General features: G+C 39.0%; 2 protein-coding genes across 3 annotated transcripts in view; one reads left to right on the forward strand and one right to left on the reverse strand.

Annotated features, from left to right (window-relative positions):
• The window catches only part of LOC147233360 (interleukin-1 receptor accessory protein-like 1), a 235,907-nt gene extending 230,746 nt beyond the window's left edge, over nucleotides 1-5,161 (forward strand). For both annotated transcript variants that reach the window (XM_086148079.1, XM_086148080.1), the window contains one exon: nucleotides 1,911-5,161. In XM_086148079.1, coding sequence (XP_086004205.1) covers nucleotides 1,911-2,638 — 728 coding nt within the window. In that variant the 3' untranslated portion in view covers nucleotides 2,639-5,161. The remainder of the gene's footprint in view (nucleotides 1-1,910) is intronic.
• Nucleotides 5,162-14,951: 9,790 nt separating this feature from the next.
• On the reverse strand, nucleotides 14,952-19,044 carry LOC147233362 (nuclear receptor subfamily 0 group B member 1-like). The gene is made up of 2 exons (XM_086147478.1): nucleotides 18,579-19,044; nucleotides 14,952-18,492 (listed from the first exon to the last, which is right to left on the reverse strand). Exons 1-2 carry the CDS (start codon nucleotides 19,042-19,044, stop codon nucleotides 18,212-18,214), a joined length of 747 nt encoding a protein of 248 aa, XP_086003604.1. The 3' UTR covers nucleotides 14,952-18,211.
• Nucleotides 19,045-22,970: the final 3,926 nt, after the last annotated feature.

Consider the following 22,970-nt stretch of genomic DNA (forward strand, 5'->3'; position numbering starts at 1 on the left):
TAAATGTACCAAGTGTGAAAGTATTTCAACTACTTTACACCCACCACACAGTTTCATCTGTGTTTTAGGCAAGTTCTAATGGGACTACTTTTAGGAGATGACTTTTCGTTCAACCAAATGATTTATGAGATTAGGCCTTGCCAAGAGAGTGTGTGGGATTCAGTGGCATGTCGATGTGGTCTAATTAATTAACAGAAGTACCACAGTACTTAGTTTAAATGTACAAAAATACCAGAAATTACATTTGAGCAAAAGTCTAATGCATGTCATATCTGAATGTGATTTTAAATTAGTGAGACCCTTGTCAAAACTAGACATAAAATAAAATATAAATGTAAAATGCACACATAATGTAATGCATCCCTGCTTGGTCAATTATCATAAATGCACTGTAGATTTAAGATCACACTGAGCTGAGTGCTGCCTTTTGTTTATAGGGGAATATGCTTTATGTACTAGATTATATGTACAATACACTTCGTTTACAAGATTTAGCACTGTCCATTAGGTTTTAGATGATTCATGTTTTTGTTCCTATGATTGCATTACTTCAAGTATCAACCTTTTGATACAGTTTGTTTTATGAAAAGATGTCCAGGTTGTTTCAAAAGGGTAGTTACTTAAACACATTGGGCTCGTTTAATAAATGTGACAGAAACCATCAATAGCAGTATTTGCGTAAATTAGCGTTGCTTTTGTTTTTTTCATGCCAGAATCAATAACCGCACATGAAACTCTGTGATTGTAAAACTTATGAGGCCTGTGCTCGGAGAAATGTAATCTTTAAAGCCATAAAGTGTGTCAAGTCTGCATTCACAGAGGGCAGATTAAGCTATACCGTAATCAATGCAAAGCATAAAATGAAATTGCTATTCCTTTTGCAATCATTTAATATATGTTCATCAACTGTCTTTTGCTTTATTCATTGTACAATCAAAGAAAACATGGTTTTGTCTAACTGGTTAACCTAAACTGAGACCTTCAACACCCACAGAGACGTTGTTGGCCCCAGGGACGTATTGTGGCAAATTACTACATGAGGACCAATTAAAGAACTGTAACGTCATTGACTTGTCATGTTGAAGTAAAGGACGACTTCAAATCCAAGTTTGTTCTAATCAGATTTCTCTTATTATGGAGCCTCGGGGCAGAGTGACATGAAAGAAGTTCATTCTCAGTGATACGATGAAGAGAAAACAGAGGGGACACAATGTTTGTTTGTCTCAAAGGCCAACAGACGCGCATACACATGTACCCAGCCACAAATTGATTCTTGAAACTGAATCGGAAAAGAGAAATTTTGCTTTGAACACACACACACACACACACACACACACACAAACACACACATACACACACATGATTGCAAGATGGTCATAAGCCTTTATTGAGGGGAGAAGCCTAGATAATCCCATCTACCTGCTGTTGAAGAGCCTTTGTCATGGTGTCTGCCAAGAAAGGCTAAAAGCAGGAAGTCTCTCCTTCCTCGCGGAACTTGGGACAGGCCCGAGGAGACACTCGTTTCATTCATTATTATCCAGAAATTTGGATTAGGGTTTCAGATTCATCATGAACTCTTTTTCTTTTTAAGCCTATAAGAATTCTGTTTTTGAAATTCAGAAAGGTAGCTTTTTACTACAGCTTTTTTTGCTGTAGTATTTTATGTTTACTTTCATTTAACAATCCCATTTATGTCCGTGCTAGCAGTTCCTGTTATCATGTCCAAAAGGTGTTGAAAAAATTGCCATAGCCTTGTTACTCTAAAATCTTTAATTTAAACTAGTTTAGTCTTAAGCAATATCTCAGGTTCATTGGATTCATTGGTAAGTGGCATTTCCAGGGTACGTTATATTAATTGCACTCCTATTAATACCAAAATCTCTATCTGTCTCTGTCTGTCTATCTTTTAGCCTACATCGAGGATGTAGCTCGCTGCGTGGACCAGAGCAAGCGCCTCATCATTGTTATGACTCCGAGCTATGTTGTGAGGAGGGGCTGGAGCATCTTTGAGCTGGAGACGCGTTTGCGCAACATGCTGGTGACCGGCGAAATCAAGGTCATCCTCATTGAGTGCGCAGAGCTGCGTGGCATCATGAACTACCAGGAAGTGGAAGCTCTAAAACACACCATCAAGATGCTCACTGTCATCAAGTGGCGCGGGCCATCCAGCAACAAGCTCAACTCCAAGTTTTGGAAACAGCTGCTCTATGAGATGCCCTTCAAGCGAATGGAGCCCCTGAGCATCTCTCATGAGCAGGTGCTGGACGTCAGCGAGCAGGGGCCCTTCGGTGAGCTCCAAACCGTCTCTGCCATCTCCATGGCGGCAGCCACCTCAACTGCCATGGCGACAGCACATCCGGACTTGCGCTCGACCTTCCACAATTCTTGCCACACGCAGATGAGACAGAAACACTATTTCCGTAGCTACGACTACGACCTACCCCCTAGCGGTACACTCCCGCCACTCTCTTCACTTGGCAACCAGCACACCTACTGTAACATCCCCATGACACTCATCAATGGACAACGACTGCAGTCCAAGTCACCGCGTCAGCAGAGTCTGGAGGAGGGCCACGGCAACAACGCTATGCTGCCACTGCTTCCCAGAGAGACCAGTATATCCAGTGTTATTTGGTGACAGAGGTGGTGCCACTACTCGTACTTGGATCCTGAATGAGCCAGAACCTAAGAGGCGCTAGGTAATTGCTGCTGTTAAATTTGCACCAGGAAACAACAGGGGAGACAATGGACAAAACACTGGACATAACAGTGGCAGTGATCCTTTTTTGGACCAATAAAAGCTTTGATTGAAACTAAATAAGAAAAAAAAAAAACTTTTTTGTATACCTGTATAAACAAACACATCACAAGCCAACACCTATGATCATGTACCCAGAACGTCAAGGAATACAGGGTCTTGTACATAACTTTTTTTCTAATTCTTTGTAGCATCGGTGTTTGAGACTTCTTTGTTTTATCTTTTAGGACACTTTCTGTTCATTTGTTTTGGTTGTACAAAAGTGCAGCAACAGCCTGTGAGATGTGTTGGTTAACCAGTATTACCTTTCTCTTAATTTGTTGGCTGGTGTAGTTTATAATGCTTCTGGGATTTTTTTTTTTTTTTGTGCGGGTCAACTTGGCAGCCTCTGGGTAATGAGATGAGTGTTCTGGATTTCTGGAAGCAAGAGTCCCAGTCCACTAGCTCCTGTAAAGGTTGAGACTCTTGGCTCAACCAGAATATGCAAAATATGGAGTCTATGCAGTGGTTGACATGCTGGTTTCCCAAATCAATTGGATATATCAGACCTGTGAAGGAAGATATGAGGAATATGGTGCTAGGCTTCACATGTCCATGTCTCTCATGAATAATTAAAAAAAAACAAGACAACAAAAACAAAAAAAGCCTTGCTATTTACCTTAACAGATGATTATAACACCTAAAAGTATGTGTATTATTTTATGAAAAGAAGTATATTTTTGTAACTGAGGGATATTTGTTTAGAGAAGTTACACATTTTCTGAAAGAAGGATGTTGGAAAAACATAAAAAAGAACAGTGTATGTGCAATTGCATAGCTCGCAACAATGAATAGGTCATTCATTATATGTCTTACCCTTATATTGCAAGAGAGAGAAAAAAATATGTTTGTATTTTCATGATGAAAAAAGGGAGAGTTTTGATATATCTAGTACACTACAGATAGCAGCTCTGCAAGCTTTTTTTTCCAATATTTGTCAATTTCACAGTCATCGCAACATTTCACACTTGATTTGATGCATTATGGATGGAGCTGCACGATCAAAGATGTCAGATGGGAGGGAGGAGAGGAAAGCCATGACATCGAGCATCACCTGTATCCGGTTTCCTGTGTAGGACCAAACAAAGCTGTCCAGGGCTAAACTGTAAACTTTGTTCTTGATTTCCTTTCAAATGACAGCTCTCTTATTGTTTGGCCATCCCTGCTTTTTAATGGAGATCATTGGTCAGTTGAAGTACGCACTTGGATAAGCAAAACGGGGCTTTTCTGTTTTGATTCCGAGTAGTTTGTGTGCCAAAAAAGGGGGGAAAACATCTGAAGTTGGAAAATGTAACTTATTGATATTGAAGAAAATAGCATTTTGAATTATGCGATTAGTTTCATTTTGTACTAATCCACAGGGATTCTCTCTTTCGGCCCCGTCCACAAAAGACATAATCAATGCTTTAACATGAATGTATTCAAAATTTAAATTAAAAACCAACCTGGTGATTTTCTTTCAGCAAGTTAGACCAAAGCAAAATACAGTGAACTGTTCCCACCCAGAAAAGTCTCCAGTTTGCCTCCAGTGGCAAGATGACATCCGGTCTTTCTTTTCCCCACACATCCATCTGTTGCTTCTGAACTATCCTGCAGCTCTGTCCTATCATTCAGTTTTTGAGAAAACTAACGTCTTACTAAAATAACTGCAATGTTCTATAGACGGAGTTGTTTCATTTATTGCCATAAAATGTGATGAACTTGTAAACAATAAATGGAAAAAAGTGACTTTATCACCACGGTTATTGCTTTTCTGTTATTTTACTTTGGTTGGGTGAAATGAAGTCTTTTTAGTTTCCTATAAATTGGCAGCAGATTTGTTCCACCCAGATGTGCTTCAGAAATTAATAAGATTTATTAGGCGAAGATATGATTAAAACCCATTTTAATCACACATGCCCTGTATGAAAATTCAGATTTCATTTCAGAGCACTCCTCCTAACCACAGGTGTTTGCTGTGCTCTACGATGTGAAGTGTAAATATAATCAAGACAATGAGGTGAATGAGAAGACAATCGAGCCATATAAATGAAACCAATTGTCTTCATTTGCTATGTCTTTAAAAATAGAAATACAGATCCTCGCTGGAGTTTAACCAATAATCTTTCCTTTTGGGAGCTATGTGAAAACAAATGTTTTCATTTTCTAACTAGGGCGTTACACATTTTTGTATCATGGTGAATTTCTGGTGATGATGGCTTTGATGAAGATGATGATCAATAATGACAATATATAGCACAGAATTATTCCAGGCACTTTCACAACTCTTGAGACAATGTCTCATCTTCTGATTTATTTTCTATTCTGTACCTGCAATGTTCATTAAAAGAGATACTGTTATTAATAAATTCACATTTATGGTAATGTTATTTCTCTGTCCAATGTGTCCTGCATATCGGGTGAGTGAGAGCACTATATTTGTTTGCAGAAAACACCATCCAGCTCATTTGTTTATGGAGTGGTGGCATAGATTGCTGACAATGCCCGGATCCCTTTTCCTGGCAGTGAGCCGATGTTGCCCAACCAACATAACTCCACTGTCTCCTGTAAAAAACCTTGAAACAACAATCAATACATCTCCATATTCCACTCAGACTGAATCAGCCTGGGCTCATTTTAGAATAGACTAAATCAAGGTACTCAATACACAGAGAAAGAACCTCACGTCTAAGAGTTTGTACTTTATGCACTACAGGGTGCATAATCTGATTTGTTGTTTGTTTAAAAAGGGTGGCTCTCATATCATATGACAACATACACTATATGGCCAAAAGTATTCGCTCACCTATCCAAATATTCAGAATCAGGTGTTCCAAATCACTATGGTCACAGTTGTATAAAACCAAGCACCTTGGCATTCAGACGTAGATGTTTTTACAAACATTTGTGAAAGAAGGGTTCGCTCTCAGGAGCTCAGGGAATTCCAGTGTGGAACTGTGATATGATGTCACCTGTGTAACAAATCCAGTAGTGAAATTTCCTTGCTCCTAAATGTTCCACAGTCAACTGCCACCTATATTATAAGAACGTGTAAGTGTTTGGGAACGACAGCAACGTTCAAACAGATGGCCAACTTTCTGCAGAGTCAGTCGCTACAGACCTCCAAACTTCACGTGGCCTTCAGATTAGCTCAAGAACAGTGAGCCGGGAGCTTCATGGAACGGGTTTCAATGGCCGAGCAGCTGCATCCAAATCAGACATCATCAAGTGCAATGCAGTGGTGTAAAGCACGCTGCCACTGGATTCTAGAGCAGTGGAGCCATATTCTCTGGAGTGACGAATTGCGCTTCTCCATCTGACCATACCAAGACATTTTAGGACAACTCCATGCTCCCAACTTTGTGGGAACAGTTTGGAGCTGGCGCAAGGTCCATAAAGACAAAGAGTTTGGTGTGGATGAACTTGACTGGCCAGCACATAGTCCTGACCCAGACCCGATAGAACACCTTTGGGATGAGTTAGAGTGGAGAAAGAGAGCCAGGCCTTCTCATCCAACATCAATGTGTAACCTCGAAAATGCACTTCTGGAAGAATGGTCGAAAATTCCCCAAACACACTCCTGAACCTTGTGGAGAACCTTCCTAGAAGAGTTGAAGCTGTTATAGCTGCAAAGGGTGGAACAACGTCATATTGAACCTTATTGATTAGGAATGGGATGTGACTTAAGTTCATAGGCGAGTCAAGGCAGATGAGCAAATACATTTAGTGTATATTCTGCTTCGGTGTTGAACTAGCAAGAAATCATCATTTTGGTGAGGACATAGGCCGAATTCCTGTTTTCTGGAACATCTCAAGATGGAGAGAGTCTTTTCCATGAGAAAAGCAATTGTCTTCTTTCAGTTTGCTTCCAGGCAGATAAACAACCGCTTTCAAAAGAACCGTGTTTGTGTGTGTGCATTATAGGGCTTGATGACTTCTGGAGAACAAACTGGAAATAACTACACCACATGGTAAATTACCCTCCCTCTTGAGAAGAATGGTATAGTTGGAATTATAAATGAGACAGGAATTTAGGGAAATATTGACTCCAAACAAAGACAGTACTGTAAGTTGGCCTTTTCGCCACATAGAAGTTATTAGTTACTTCTGAAACCTAATTTTACCATAGAAATATTGTAGTCCAAATCACTTTTATGTGAAGGCGCCCACATTTCATACAAGGTTTCTGCCCGGTAAAGACAGTGTTTCCTTGCCTCTGTCACCACATGTTTGCAAGTCGACAAAGGTTTGGGTTCTGTAATCATTTGGGTTAGCTCTTAGTGTGTGACCTACTCCTATCTGTGAAGTGTCATGAGACAACTCTGTTGCAAATTGGCGCTATATAAATAAAATTTGACTGACTACCCAAACACGTTCACCTCATATGGTTCACATTGTGGATTTTTGGGTTACATCTGGAACACCTGGCAGATGACTAAACCAAAAATGCAGGCCTAATTCACATTGCAGGGCATATACTCAGTTTGGCTCAATACGTCCATGTGAACACTTAAACACAACTTTCTTGTGTGTGTGTGTGTGTGTGTGTGTGTGTGTGTGTGTGTGTGTTGACTTATGATGCGTAACTTAGGCAGGAAGAACTGATGCTAGCTATAAATCCTGGTCCCACACAGATCAGCTGCAGTGTTCCCAGAATGTGCAGCCTTGTCAAGTAGCCGTTTTCCCCCCACAGATGAAAGCGGCCATGCCGGATGATTCAGACTGTTGTTCCCCTTTAGTGCACAGAGCAGATGTGTCCTCCTGTGCCACATCCTCATCTGCCTTCAACTGATCGAGGGGAAGCATGATGTTCCTCGTAGCCGTTGCAGCTACACCATGAAGCTACATTCTAATCGTCTATGCCCATGTGAACATAGAAGGCGCCAGATGTTTTCATCTGAGCGAACATGTCGCCATATGGTGTGTGTCAACAGAAAAAGGGGAGTGCGCTTTAGCTTCAGCACTTTTCCCCCCAAATGAAATAATTTTCCCTTCATTACAGTGACACAGCATAATAAGCTCCCAGAACAAAATCAATCCAACATGCCAATGGTTGATTCCTTGCAACAGCCTTGCAGATCAGGCCCTAAATATACACATAAACAAACTGATTATTTTTCTCCAACTCTGCCGACACAAACTTGTACACTTGCTGATGCGGTATATTACTCTCTGCGGCAGGTATAGAAGGCTATTCCGCATCCCATGTGGCCTTATTAATAAGAAGTCAGTGCTCTGTGTGACATTCTTTCCACTCCAAGTAATAGTCTAAGACAGGTGTGTGTGTGTGTGTGTGTGTGTGTGTGTGTGTGTGTGTGTGTGTGTGTTAGACAGACACAGAGTGACAGAGAGACAGAGATACCACAAGTGTTTGGAGATGGGATTCAGGCAGCTCTTCACTAAGTTTGGGAAGGATTCAGAATGGGCCATGATTCACCACAGCATAATTGCCTGCACATCATGTGTATGAAAGATTCAAGTGATAGATAATTGATCACTTACCAAGCAGTTTTATTTATAGGTGACTTCAGCAAAAGTGGCACCTTCAATTTTTAATAATTTAAAATAGCTGGAATGTCATATGGTCTGCTGCTGCTGAGCTGCATGTTTGGCTTGCTTATCCAAGAGTACATGTTGTTGTATTTGCAGCTGCTTTCCTGTCACAGATAAATGAATAAAAGTGGCCATTGTTATCAGATTAAAAATATCTCAAATTTTGAAACTGACTACAGTGCGTCAATTAGACGAGAGAGGATGGGCTACCTCAAAAACATTCAAAGGGAAATCCTGCCATCTGGTGGACATATTTCATCCAGCCCCTAAACATGCTTGGTCGTGGCAGGCATGGTGGGTGTCAAGGATTATTTGAGATTGTAGATCATTTGCTGACACTAAAGATCACACATCTCTAAATTGCCTAAGATAAAATCTTCTTGGCCTTACCAAACCTATTATTCTGATGAATGGAGGTGTTTGCATTTTCTTGCAAGGCGCTGTCATTAAACATACCGCTTCCGCTACTTGCAAACCACTTTTCACAACTCCCAAATGAGCAGTGATTTCTGGTCTTTAGACCCTACAAAATTAAAGTGAGGCCACAAGCTAAATAAGAGGGATATGATGTAAATTTATCACGCACAATTCCTTACATTATGCCAGAAATTTATCTGGCTCCTTTAATCTAAAACAGCAGTTAAACTCTGGCTCTGTATTGAAGTTAAACCAAGAACATGTGACTTGTGATAATAGCAAGATGATTTCATAGAGTAACAGGATAACTTGGATGTATATTTCAAATATAAAAACTTGTTTTCTGAGTATAACAATAATTTGGTAAATTGAGAAAAACAAGTTAGATCAAGTATATTAAACCATGACAGTGCATAATGTAGTCTAGAAAAATGAGAGGAGCAGAGATGTAGATTTATACTCCTCCTCCTTTCAGCTTTTCCCTTTCAGGGGTTGCCACAGCGAATAAACCTTCTCCAACCAACCCTATTCTCTGTATCCTCCTCTCTCACACCAACTACCTTTTCTTCTTGAATGTAGGTTTATCCTCATAGAGATGAATCACTTTGTGGCAGATCCTTTCAACCAATGTCTCTTTTCTGGAAGCTTGTCAATTTTGTTACTTAGAGGAGACACTATTATCACAACTCTAAACTGTAGAGTTTTCTGTCAAACTTTGACAGACATTATTTATTTTCCTATTTAATCAATCCCCCTTTGAAACGATTGTTTGTGTGTAAAACGTTCCTTCATGCTTTTCAGGCCAAGGAAAGAAAAAACTGATGAAGAGATGGAGTAGGGACTCCCGAATTATATTATACTGGGCCAAGTGTCGTTTATAAAGGCAAGTTAGTGTTGTGAATTCATCACTAAGCCATTCAAATAATTCACAGTTTTGTATATTCATGATTTTATTCCCAACATGTGAAAAGTGCAGTGAGTATACAGATGTTTACTCACATCTGTATACTGTATACTAAACATGTCAATTCCATGACAATAGATGGCATCTTCTAATTCTGATTTTGATTGCCTCCATTAACACATAAAGAACAATGTGTTGCATTCATGTCAGTGTTTCAGGAAATACATTTGTGTGTGTGGGTGTGGGGGGGGCGGGTATAGAGAGAGAGAATTGCAGGTTGTCTGCACTTTGTGAGTTTCGTCAAAGCTGCACTCAGCTTTCAAGATGTCAATCTGCCCTTTCTGAACTTGCACACTGTGTGAGTCCAACTGAATTTCAATGTTCACTCTTTCTTTCAACTTGCACATTCTGATCACTATTTACAACTCTGTGCACTATTTACATTTCCTTGAGTGGTTTACATCTGGCTGCAACAACTGCAATAGTATGTTTTTCAATTATTAATTACAAACTATCTGGCTTCACTAGGGACAGCAAATGAAGAATTTATATCTTACAAAAAAACCTGTTTCCAAACTGTGCATATGACACTTTAAATCTTGTAAAATCAACCAAAAATGTCACGACCCCCTCCAGTTGCCCAATGGACCCTCCTGTTGGAGAACTCCACAACACAGTAGTTAGAACAGATGGGAGCCGGATACTTTAAAGAGCCCGATCACCTTGGATGCTCATAAAGGAATTATAGGATATGTAGGCATTAGAATAAATATCACTGTAACCAGCTGCTCGCTACCCTGCAGTAAAGCAAACATTATACATTAACCATTCGAGTTTGGAAGATTTGAGCATATCGTTTCACATTCGATGAAAAACAACACATTTTTAGAAACAAATTATAATTATGGAATTTTTACTAATTGTACTGAGGGAAAAACAAACCCAGGATGTTGAGTCCTAATGACAGTCAGGTATATCACTCGATGTCACCGCATGTGCGTCGTCGCTTGTCAAAGAGCAGAATTTCAGTTAAGAGTTTCGGAACAATGTTTCTTAATTTGAGTCTCTGACCCAAATAGCTCTTATCACACAGGTGAGTGAGTGTCATGTCACACAAGCTCCACAGCTTGTAGAAATTTCACATATATTTAAATATAAAGTAAATTAAAGAGGCATACATACAGGGGCTGAAAAATTGTTTGTACTTCACTGCAACTCTACTCCGCAGTGAGAGTTTCATTACTCTCTGTCGACTTCTGCCATAGACGGTCATGGAAAATATGCATGGAAAGTCAGTATTATTTATTCAAGTCAGAATTCTATCAGTAAACCTGCTTGAGGGGGGCTGACAAACATTCTCTGAGCTTTGGATCAGACAAGGAATCAGACAGAAGGATCAAACCAAATCAAAACAAATAATCAGTAGGGTGCTCATCCAAACAAAAAAACACAACCACATCAACAAAGCAAAACTATGCCATCAATGAGACTAGATATTTGCTTCAGATTATTTCAAAGTAAGGGAGGTAAAATCTATTTGAGAGGAAAAGTGTGACTGTACATTGTGTCAAACGATCCATTTTCAATCTAAATCAAACGATTTTAAAAGAACACCAGAGGCTGCAGTACATTACCCAATCGACTGACATTTCATTGGCCCAAAGGTTCACTCGGATGTGTTAAAAAGGGAGTAAAGTAGAAACCTACATCACGTAATTTTTTCAGATTATACATTTTATAGATAATGAAACCAAAAGTATAATGTGGCAAAAAAAAGGAAATTAAATCCAAAAAACGATAACCAACAATTGTTTGGATCTGTATCCAAAAATTAAAGAAGAAACCTCATTCAAATCACGAAGAAATCACTTAAAAATGCTTGTGATTTGAGAAAAACAAAACAGAGGAAGAAAATTCTGTAAAGTCTCAAAGTCTGTTCATCTCTAAATTTCAAAACAAGACATCAGGAAAGAAGCCTTTAAAGACTTATTTGGAGGAGTTGAAATGTTGGGTAACCCCCAGTTTGTACACTGTTGGCCGTGTTAGTCCCTAATGATGATTTAAAATAGTCAACTTTTGTTACCACAAAGAATCAGCTTGACAAAATTAATTGAACCTTCGTGGTTTGGTTCTGGCTAAGATATCGTCTTTTGATCGAATTCAATATAATTTAAACAAAGCAAAAAGCGGAGCCACTATGATGTAAAATTCCATGTGTGCTCGATCGGCAAGTCCACGTACAGCGAGATGATTGAGTTTACATATAAAGGATAAGTGACCGCTCTGTAGGTCTAAGGATTTGTGTTGAAACCCACTGACAGTCTTGTTTGCAATATAAGATTCTGCGCCAAAGGGAAGCCACAGCGGTCTTAGACAAGCTTAGTTGATGTTAGACTCAGAAGCTGAGAGGAAAAAGCCTGTTAATGCAAATGCTTGGAAGTTTGTAGTGCTAATACTAAAGCCTAAGCTTTCACATCTGCTGCTGCCTTGAAGGGCTGGAGGAAAGAAAATCCCAGAGAGAAGTTCAGAAGCTTCTCCTCATTGTTGTACTTACTTCATAGAGATATGAAGTTGGTAACTTTCCGTTTTATGATATCTGACTTTTTTCAATGGAGAGCTGATAGTCTTGGAGGAGGTATGGAAAGCTTTTAGGCATAAAACACACACAAATGTTAGTTTGTCATGTTTACCTTTGAATGCATTAGTTTTATCTGTTCAATCCATACAATTGACTTAATTTGACTGTCATAACCCCTACCGATAATTGATTTTGTTGTTGTATTGTAGTTTTCTATATAGTACATTTTTTTTTATATTGTTTTGTATTCATTTTTATTGATTTTATTTTTCATAGCAATTGTGGCTGGAACACCTGAGTTTCTAGATTTCCTGAAATTTGTCTTGGACAAAAAATTTCATTTCTCCTCCTTATCTCTGGGTCATGCGTTAAGAGTAAATTCTTGCATGGCCCTGTGTTTTGACATGATGAAACGTATCTTTTGGCCAGGCATTGTCTTCACCCTGTATCAATGAAAGGCAGTACAGACAAAGAATGTATAAATAAAATGACATTCCTATGTTCATTTGCACAAAAATCTTATGGACAATGATATTACATTATTGCACTTAGAATTATCAACATATTTTCCTGATAACTTATTTCAAGATCATGGAATAGACCCATGTCTGCTCCCCCAAGAGTTCAGGCAGTTATAATTTGTTGTAAAAATGCATTCATATAACCTGTTCTTCAAATGTATTGACAGTTTTAGTACTCATTTGGAATCAGCTAATATTAACATTTATAAAAAGAAATCATATGCATTCATTAACAAACAGCAGCAAGTTATATTTATCGGGTGTGAATTTTCAATGTCTGCATTAGCCTGGTTTGGTTGCTATTTCCAGACTACGTGTTTTTTTGGTGGTTCAAATACATAGTTTGTAGGATTTGTTGTTGTGATTTTTGTTTTTTCCAGAGGAGCAAGGAGGCAAGGATTTTAAAACACTTCGAATCAAAACAACATTGTTTATTCAATGTTGATTGTGAAAAGATGAGATTCATTTTATTTCCCTTCATTGAGATTGGGGGTACATCACAACATCACAACAACATGGCTGTTTAAAGGATGGTATTAACTCAAGACTTAAATAATCACATCTCTCACATGTTTGGATGTCACTGCTAGTCCTTCCAAAGTAATTGAAAACATAAAAATTTTGATGTTTCTACAGACCAGTGACCTGATAGTAGCGGACTCCTTCTAAAATTCATCATTTCAAGAACTCTGTAAAAATGGGATACTATCGTGTGCATTTGTGAGTTACCCGGTTCTTTCTGTCTTTCTTTTTCATTTTTTTGATATTATCTTTCGGTCATTTTTAAAAGTAAGTTTTTGCTGCTAACGACAGCTATATATATACTTTTAAAGGTGAAAAACTGCAAATTTAACCCACCTTCCCCTAAAATTATTAAGTTTATTTATTAGTAAGATGGGAAAAAAGATTACGTTATTGCAATTATTTTTTGTTTGTTTGTTTTTTTGTTTGAACTAGGCAGTAAGTTAGCTTTTGTAAACGTTACATTTATGATTACAAAGAATCAATGGAACAATATCACAGTTAAACAGAATTCAATATATGTCAATATGTTGCCAAATAGCTTGATAAAGAAACCTAAAGAGCAGCTCCGATAGCTTCAATCGAAAAAAAATAATTGACTCACTACTAAATACTCACTACATTTACTCACTTTACATCACACTTGATATCAAATTTTGTGTTAAGACTTTTAATAAGCTGTAGCATGCTACTGGGAGATAAATGTGCACCCAGGCAGCTGACTGGGCAGGGTAAATTATGAACTCAGTGTCCAGATGCCTCTTGAGGAATAGATGGCCGCATCCCTTTATGTAGTTTAATTCCAACTTATTTTCCTCCGAGAGGTCATCTGGCACCCGGACAAAGGAGCAAGAAGAGATACAAGACAGTGCTGACTAAGAAACAAGGTGTCAAGGGAATCTTCCTCCGTCAGAACTGTGTTTGCTGAAGCACTCAAAATGGACACATGAGCCCAAATCACTAGTGAGCTATAATGTACGGTACTCAGTCCCATACATTACAGTCTGCATTAAAAGTCTCTATATCTGTGATTATACATGTATCATTTAAGACAAAGTAGTAAAAACTTTGATTTAATAATGATGTAGCTATTAATACAACATTTTTTAAATACAAGACCAAACAATGATTCATTCTAGACAGTGTCAAGACATCAAAATAATATGTCTCTTTTTAAATTTAAAAAGTAAAAAAAAAACTAAAATCATTAAGAACCTCCAACATGCAAATGCATGTTGTATCACGATTAATATTTCCTTGACTTTTTTTAAAGCATTCCATGTCATTTTCATTCCCATAGAGCAAAAGGGTCCTGATTTCAGCAGCAGACAGAGAGCGTCACTGGTAGGAGCTTTTTCAAACCTGGTTGAGAGTTGTTCTATGTTTTCCTTCTCCAAGCTAAGGGCTTGGGATCTAATCGTATCCATCCAAACTGAATCCGAATCTTATCCTGTTTTGCATTAAGATTTTGTAAACGATCAGTAAAACAACAGAGAATTGGATATCATAGACAACACAGAGGTTGTAGGTTGCCATTGTTGCACTTCTATTAAAGTTCACTGGGCCTTTCCAAGAAATTTCAGAAATAGCTGGCAGCTTGAGAGGCACTGACGTCATCAGTCAGATTTAAAAACATGAACCCGACAGAGTAGCTCATTCGCAATTTTATTGGCAACAGTTAACGTGTTTTGCTGAAAATATCATATCAGCATTCTTTACATATACACAGTCGCATTGGAAAAAAAGCACATCTAAAGAAAACGTTATCATATCTTACCTTTACTTAAAAATGAAGTCCATATATAGAAATGAAGAAAAGCATCTATAGCTTGCTTGTAGAAGCCTTCCTTATCTTTCTTCGGTTTTAAAAGTCTGTCTTTCTCAATGGAAATCACTGCAGGTGAGGACGGTCGTCCTCGATCATTCCTGTTCCGACTGAATGTTTTGAGTGCCGAAAACGACCGCTCCACCGATGTTGTCGTAGCCGGAAAAGTGACCACCAGCCGGAGCAACTTTATCGCCTTAGGAACAGTTTGACTGAGATCCTTCTGGGCCAAAAACTTGAAAATCTGCCCAGGATATATAAATTCATCCCTCACCGTTTGTGAGCTATACAGCCCGATGAGATCGGGAAAAAAATATCTGGATGGCTGTACTTGACATGCTAACTGTTTACTGTAGCTTGCTATTGCTAATTCTATTATTCTGTAGCCGAGTAGTAAGAAGGATCCCTAGGATCAGCGGTGCCCCCTACCCCGAGGCACAGTTACTGCTTGCCTCACTTAATGTCTCTTCTCAGTCGTTTTATGAGTACAAGAAACACGTTACAGTTGTTAATGAAAAACACATCAGCTAAACTATGGAAATTTAGTTCATATATTAAAAGTGTTCAAACATTTCAACAGTGACATACACAGAGAAACCAATACGGTCTCAGTGCATAGGATGCCAGCGCAGTTAGCATAATCATTGTCCAATCCATTGTGGGCTCAGCTAGTTGCTGTGTCACTGCATGTCTATTCTTCATATTTGAATGGTAAATGTAAATTTGTTTTCAGCGATTTTGAAAAAAATAAAAATGGTGAAGTTAAGTGGAAAATAACTTTTTTTAGAACAAATCACTGAATAAATATAACATTTCATTTATTTTTTCATTTTACATTTTTTTCTTTCCATGATGACAGGTGAGGCCCAGCCTTCCCTGGCCTCCCCTGCCTCTACTGACTGCACATCACTGATAGCTTGGATCCCAGTAGGATTGTTTGGGTGGAAAAACAGAAGCAGAGAATGCTTATGGTTTACTCCCTACCTCAGAATGGTGCATTTTCAGTGTAAAATTATTTTCTTTAACTTTTTGGCAGACTGAATGGCTCCTCCAAATGCAACCTACTTATTACAGCTGACATTTTATTTTAGAAAACCCAAATAAGTATCCTTTCTAATTTAGAAAATCCAAATAAGTATCCTTTCTAATAATATCAATAATCAAGCTTGTATTAAGGGGCAGAATTTTAAGTATTAATCTGCACCATGTGTACTTGTGTATAGCAAGTTGCCAAGGAGCAGGGAACAGTTACACCAGAGTTAGTCTCTGGTTCTGATCCATTACTCCCCAAAAATAACTTGAAAAGACATTATGGGTAATGTCTGTTCCCTCCCCACTTCCTTCACTTCCAATTCTATCCCAACTACAGCCATAATAAATGGACTAGCTGAAGCTGCTGTTGCTCAGCCAGAAATGATGCTCTACTATCATGGTTTAAAGCTGTGTCACACAATATCTGTATTACATTCCTTTTAAAGGTATTTTGAAAGACAGACACAATGTTTTGAGTTACATTACATTAATTAATTCATTAATGCATTATCAATACAGCTTAACCAGCACTCACAATTGCCGGGATGCTGGAGCCTATTTGTGTTGTCATTAGGTGAGAGGCAGGATACACTCTGGACCAATCACTGGTCTATCACAGGTCGATCACATGGATACAAACAACCATTTTCTCAAGTTACTTTGCAGAACTGGGTGATACAAGTATAATACACATTATCCGAACTTGGCACAATATATTTCAGACACTTTTTAGAGTCAGAAAAATACAGAAAGTTACAATATATATCTATATACACCAATCACAATGAAATAGACAAAGAAAACTGTCATATTAACAACGTAGTTTGATGTATGATGTTATGTGGTTAGTTTTTTTTCCCTGTCAAACCCATTTTTCCTCACCAAAATCACTTACTTAACAGTAAAATTCCATCAGTAATCTTGAATTAAGTCACCTTAAAACCAGGAAGTAAAAATGAGGAATATCAGCCAAAATGAGATATAAATCATGCCAAAAAAGAAGTTTGAGAATATTTGAAACCTTGATTGTTGTATTTAAAGGCCAGCTCAGGGATAATATGGAGTAGGTGTCTTTAAAAGGTGAAGTAATATCCTGAGGGCAAGGTTGGTTTATTCATCTCAGCGATTTGACATGGAATTCCCTGCCCCTAAGCCCGAAAGGTCCTCTTAACATTCATTCTTCCCCCTACCATCCAGTCGGTGAGTGAAGTTGTTTTTTTTTTTTTTATAACCTGGTTAGTCTATTCTTCTTAGCCTGCCAAGTGCCTGTTTACTCAAAATGTAAACACTTTTGTTTCAGCCACCTGTCAGTCAAGCAAAACTCAAATGATTTTTTTTTTAATCTTTCAAAAAACAGTAGCATCACTTGGTGGCTTAACCTCTAAGTTAAACGAACATTTTTAAAAATAACTAAATGAGTGGGACCTCATCCTTATTGTTTACACAGACTATTTGAACCACTCCCCTTTGACAGGAGGCTGATGTCCATCTGGACCAAAACCTCTCGGGACACTATCGGTATCTAAGTTGCCTTTTTTAATGATTAGTCCATGTTAAAAGGAAAGGTGTACAAGACAGTGGTGAGACCAGCGATGATGTATGGCCTAGAAAATGTTACAATGACGAAAAGACAGGAGGCAGAACTAGAGGTTGCAGAGTTGAAGATGTTGAGGTTCTCTTCGGGAGTGACCAAGATGGATAGGATCAGGAATGAGTCTATCAGAGGAAAAGCACATGTTAGATGGAGAGAAGGTCAAAGAAGCTAGACTGAGATGGTTCGGTCATGTACAAAGGAGGAATAGAGAATATATTGGTAAACGGATGTTGGAATTGGAGCTGCCAGGCAAGAGGTGTCGAGGAAGACCAAAGAGAAGATTTATGGCCATAGTGAGAGAGGATATGAGGATATGAGGATACAGAGAATAGGGTAAGATGGAGCAAGTTGATTCGCCGTGGCGACCCCTGAAGGGAAAAGCAGAAAGAAGAAGAAGAGGTCAATGATTCTGATTCTAATGAAAACATGCATTTGTAATACAGCTCACTATTCTGTCATTATTAAAAGTGAAGTTCAATTCCCAGATCATTATCCAAATGTTCCCATTGAACCCCGAGACATGACCCTCGTCCGTCTCGGGTTCTGACTGAACAGCGCCAGGACGTGCTCGTCGCTGCGGGTCGCCGGCGTGAGGAACAACCGCGCCACCGCGTCGCGGTCAACGGCGCGCAGCGTCCCGGGGACCCCCAGTAGCCTGGCCGCCCGCACGGCACCCCCGCGTTCAGACGTCCTTGCGTGTTCGTAAAGCGCTTGCTCAGCTTCCCTCCGCAGCGCATGGATACACTCCCGGCACTCCGGTGCGTCGATCTCTGGAGGACAGACAGGGGGAGACTCTCCACTTTCATTGTTTTGTTTTGTTTTTTGGTGGAAAAAAAAAGGAAAAAAAGTGACTTACCGGAGCCGAACAGAAGCGCTCCTTTGAGGAACGCGGCTTCCTCGACGCTGATCCCCAGTCCCCTGCACTCCACTAGAAACAAGCGGATTCTATCTGCGTCGCCTGCTGACACACGGCGGTGGATCCCCGCTGCCGGATCTTCTCTGCTGCCAGTTAAAATCCTGTGTAAAAGACTGGGCTGCTGCGTGCAGAAGTCCGCGGGTCCCTGCGCCATGCCCAGAACCAGGAGCGGCGGCCAGCTGTTGCGCACAAGACGCAGCTGGTCTCTCTCCGGCAAGCCCCGGAAGCAGGGGACGTTTCTCACAAACCTTAAATTTTGCGTGAGAACTTCAGAAGCCACTCTGAAAAGTGGAGTGGGAGCCCGAATGTCTTCCTGAGTCTCCGAGCCGGGCTGCGGGCAGGGAGGGGATGCGTTGAGGATGCTGAAGAGAATGCCGCCCCGCCCCGCACCCTCGCAGCAGGACATGACGACCCGCAAAACTGGCGCGATCATTGCCTCCCATTAGCGCATATATCCACGGAACATACAAGCGCAGCAACGCACTTCCGCTCTGTATCTTCACAGTAAAAGCACGGGGCGGAAGCACTGTATTGGAATCAGAATAGTACATTGATCCCCAAAGGTGAAATTGCTCCTACTCGGAGTACAGATAAAAAAAATCTAAGCATGAATATGAAAAGAAACAAGAAATAAAACTCAATATACATATAAAAAGGTATATAAAAGTATTGAACATCAACCACCAAAGGCAAACAAGACCGAGGCCCAACATATTGTAGCGAGGGGTGGGGAGACTGGCTGGCGGAAACTCAGAATAACATAAAAAAATAAAATAAAAATGGTATGGCGATTAAGGGTTTGCAGGGTTGCTGGGAATTGGCGGTTTTATGAGTTTCTTTGAGGAGTCAAAGAAGCCATCTTTATTAAAACGGAAAAATGGTCTCTGAACAAAGGAGATGGCATTAGGCCCAACTTTTCACCAACATACAATGCTGTTCTGAGATCAATACCAATACAGGTAAGCACACACGGACCAGGCCGACCTGCACTCTCCAAACAACCCGTAGAGATCCACCACCAGGACCCACACCCAGTAACTTCCACATTCGCCTCAGTCCATGTGATCCAAAGGATTTTGAGAAGTTTGGCTTCACCTTTTCAGATTCTAATCCAGGTAAATCCCCGGGCGCTGTACCTTTGTCCCTCCCTAGCGACATCCTCATTACTATAACAACCCCCTTCGACGGGGATTCTGCCAATGAACTCTCCACTTTGCATAACAAACCATCATAACACAGACCTAAGAAAGCCCTCGCAGTTATGTTTTCGGAAACTGGGATGGAATTGAGAGGATTGTGAGTCATGTGAACAGAGTCACTCATTAAAAAACAATATTGGGGTAAAAATGATTAGACGATACATTTTCAACATTTCTCAATATATCAAAACCTGACATAGTAGAGAATTTCTAAATGATTCATAGTCTTTATTTCGAAAGCCAAACACCAATGTATCCTGTAATTCTTTGGCAGGCAGCAGTTGGTTTGATTGCGTTCCCAAACAGGTTTATAATGACAATTATGCCTAGTGGGACTGACCCACGATGCTTAAGTGCCTCAAGCAGTCCTCTATAATCTCCACTGGATAATGACTGGGATAAGGACTGCTTCTGTGTAGCTACTGCAACTCTAAGCACAGCCCCTACTTACAACAAAACTAAACCCGCTGTTAGGATATGTAAGGTTTTCATAAATCCATCGAAAGACCCCCGTGGACAAACCCTCAAGTAAAGAAAGAAAAATAAACTTCGTCCTTTTTTGACTATGCAATGATGCTCAGTCCAGCAGATGGTCTTCTGAGGGTAGAAGAGGCTGCTAAAGAGAGCTGTGCTGCCTTAATTCAACACAAACTTGGGAGTCTAAATATTATACCAGGAGTATTAATTTAGCTTTACTTCAGAATTTAGTCTGTTTTGTTTGCTGCTTAATTCTGATCCAAATTTATTTTCAAATATATGCACATAAATATTTTTAGCGCCAACTCCATTCTGGCATTGTAATTATTATTACAATGTACAAAGTCGTTGCAGTTTTTCTTAACAAGTGGCTTCTAGTAACAACTGGTTGCTCCAGACACCTGATTGCAAATTCCTTTTTTTTTTGACCAGTTAGAATGGATATTGGTTATTTTATTTGTCCACGAATTCTTCGCTAAATTGTCTGTGCAATTTTTTTTGTTTTATGGTTTTTGACAAAACAGACCTGTGTCATTTTTTTCTAATTTTCTGTCCATAAAAAACAGACTTGAAAGCTTGGTTTTAATTCTGTAAAATGTGACGTGAGCTCGCGTCCATTTCCTTGTGTGTTTTAAAGTGGCAGCATTACATAAAATTGAAAAGTGCCCTGGGTGCGTAATTACATTCCAAGGCCAGACGTGTCTACCGGCAAAGGACTACGTTTCTATAGAAACAAGGCAGCAAGAAAAAAATAGTCAAGAGACATGATGATTATACAAATATTATCAGAGCTGTATAAATATGCTCAATTCTGAAGGATTTCAATGTTTTTGTGTTAACAGTAAATGAGCTCTGTAAGCAGTCTGATCTTTCCATTGGAGCCCTTCATAACTTTGTCAAAACTAAATTGTCATAAAGAAAAGCCATTACAGGAAGCTGGTGTTTTGCTTCAGTTGCATGGAATCTGAAAGAATACCTTCTGAATTTACAAAATGCAATTAAGATGTGCCCCCCCCACCCCAGGATTTTTCTTCTTTTTCTGCCATGTGGCGCATGACATCTTTGGTTGTTCAGTGTTTTAATTTTGCATTGTCTGTTTGCAGGCTGTATTTAAGAATCAACATGAGAGGCAGATATCAAGTAAGACATGCCATGTAAGAGTAGTGTTCCCCCTGGGAATGGTAAAGTAAATCTTTATGGGCACATTACAAATAGCTATATTGCCCACCCAGATTTTCACATTCATGTGGCTAAACTGTTTTTAGTCGAACATCACCAGAGCCCTAACCGAACCATCATACATAAAAGAACAGCCTTCAGCAAATATAAATATTGCAATGTTGTGATTAATACAAGGATGCCAATTATTGATCTCTCATATGCTAGTCCTCCATCTCCTACTATCTCTGCTCGAAGCACCCTGTTCATGACCAGGAGACACCGTGACTTATCTGAGCTTAGAGCCAAAGTATTTCATCAAACACCATTCTTTGCAAACTACAGAAGATGTCTGTGCTGTGAATGGAGTCTAAGAAACAAGGCTAGAAACAAGGCCCCTTTCATCCAGAAGGTATTCAATCAAGGATGTCTCTGGTGAAATAAATAGTCACCTTTTGGCTCATAATATCCTATCTAAAATGACGGGCTTAACCTTGAGCATCTCTCAACGGTACACCAACTATTCATGCAACCTTCCCTCTTACATTTCATCCTTCTGTCAAATTTTTGAACCACTTTCACTGAAAAATTACAACAAAAATGGCTGATACTACATTTAGATATCAGTAAAGTAGAAATGATTGGGTTTTTGCATTCAAAACTAATCTTAATTCATTCTTGCTTTGTACTTTGAGAAAAGTGAACATGAAGCTATAGCTAGGTTGTTGTTTTTTTTTTTTTTTTACATCAAATCACAAGTGTAACACAATACCATGGTCAGATATGAAACTTGAATGAATGAATAATAAAACTTCCTACATATAGAGGTAGATATTTTTTTGGTAATTGTTTTTAATTGATAAAAATGTGATACAATTTTGTATGTATTTGGGTGTCTTTAGATTATGTTATTATTTTGCAATATTTCTTTAAGTTTCTTTCAATTGCCAACTCAATTTACTCCTAGCATTTCATCATGATTTTGAACATAATCCCGTTAATGTATACACTAATAGATACATTTGCAAAAATAAAAATAAAAAGTTTTTTAAATTCCCATTACATTGTTTAAATCAACATTTTTAACAAAGGGAGCTTTTGGTTGGATGTAAAGCATACGATTATGCATCACATTTTTCAATATGTAGAAAATCCAATTTCGCCAAATTATTAAATATATCTACACATTATCCAGTTTAACATCTGGCACAGGTCATGAATTTAATCAGTAAGTAGTAAATAACATTTTCGCAACAGGACTACGGTGAACATCTATCTTACTTTTAGTTGTATTTATTTAAATAACTCAAATATAGTTGCGGCCAATGCATAACATTGGTCGAAGTGAATACTATGAGGAGACTGTGAGGTTTCAGCTGTCAAATGGAAAAAGAATAATGTTGCATTCTGTTGTAATACAGATATGGCTATGCACATCTTGTATATAATGCAAAAAGAAACATGTTGGTTGTGCTTGGTAAGTAATTATCTAGAGCAG

The sequence above is a fragment of the Fistularia commersonii genome, chromosome 6, assembly GCF_037954325.1.
Source record: "Fistularia commersonii isolate RoL2024-O1a breed Wild chromosome 6, RoL_Fcom_v1.0, whole genome shotgun sequence".
NCBI lineage: Eukaryota > Metazoa > Chordata > Actinopteri > Syngnathiformes > Fistulariidae > Fistularia > Fistularia commersonii.

Coding starts and splice junctions, on each gene's coding strand:
- LOC147233362 (XM_086147478.1), bottom strand. CDS start 19,044: ATGTCCTGCTGCGAGGGTGCGGGGCGGGGCGGCATTCTCTTCAGCATC. Junction 18,493..18,578: donor AGCGCTTCTGTTCGGCTCCG/GTAAGTCACTTT, acceptor TCTGTCCTCCAG/AGATCGACGCACCGGAGTGC.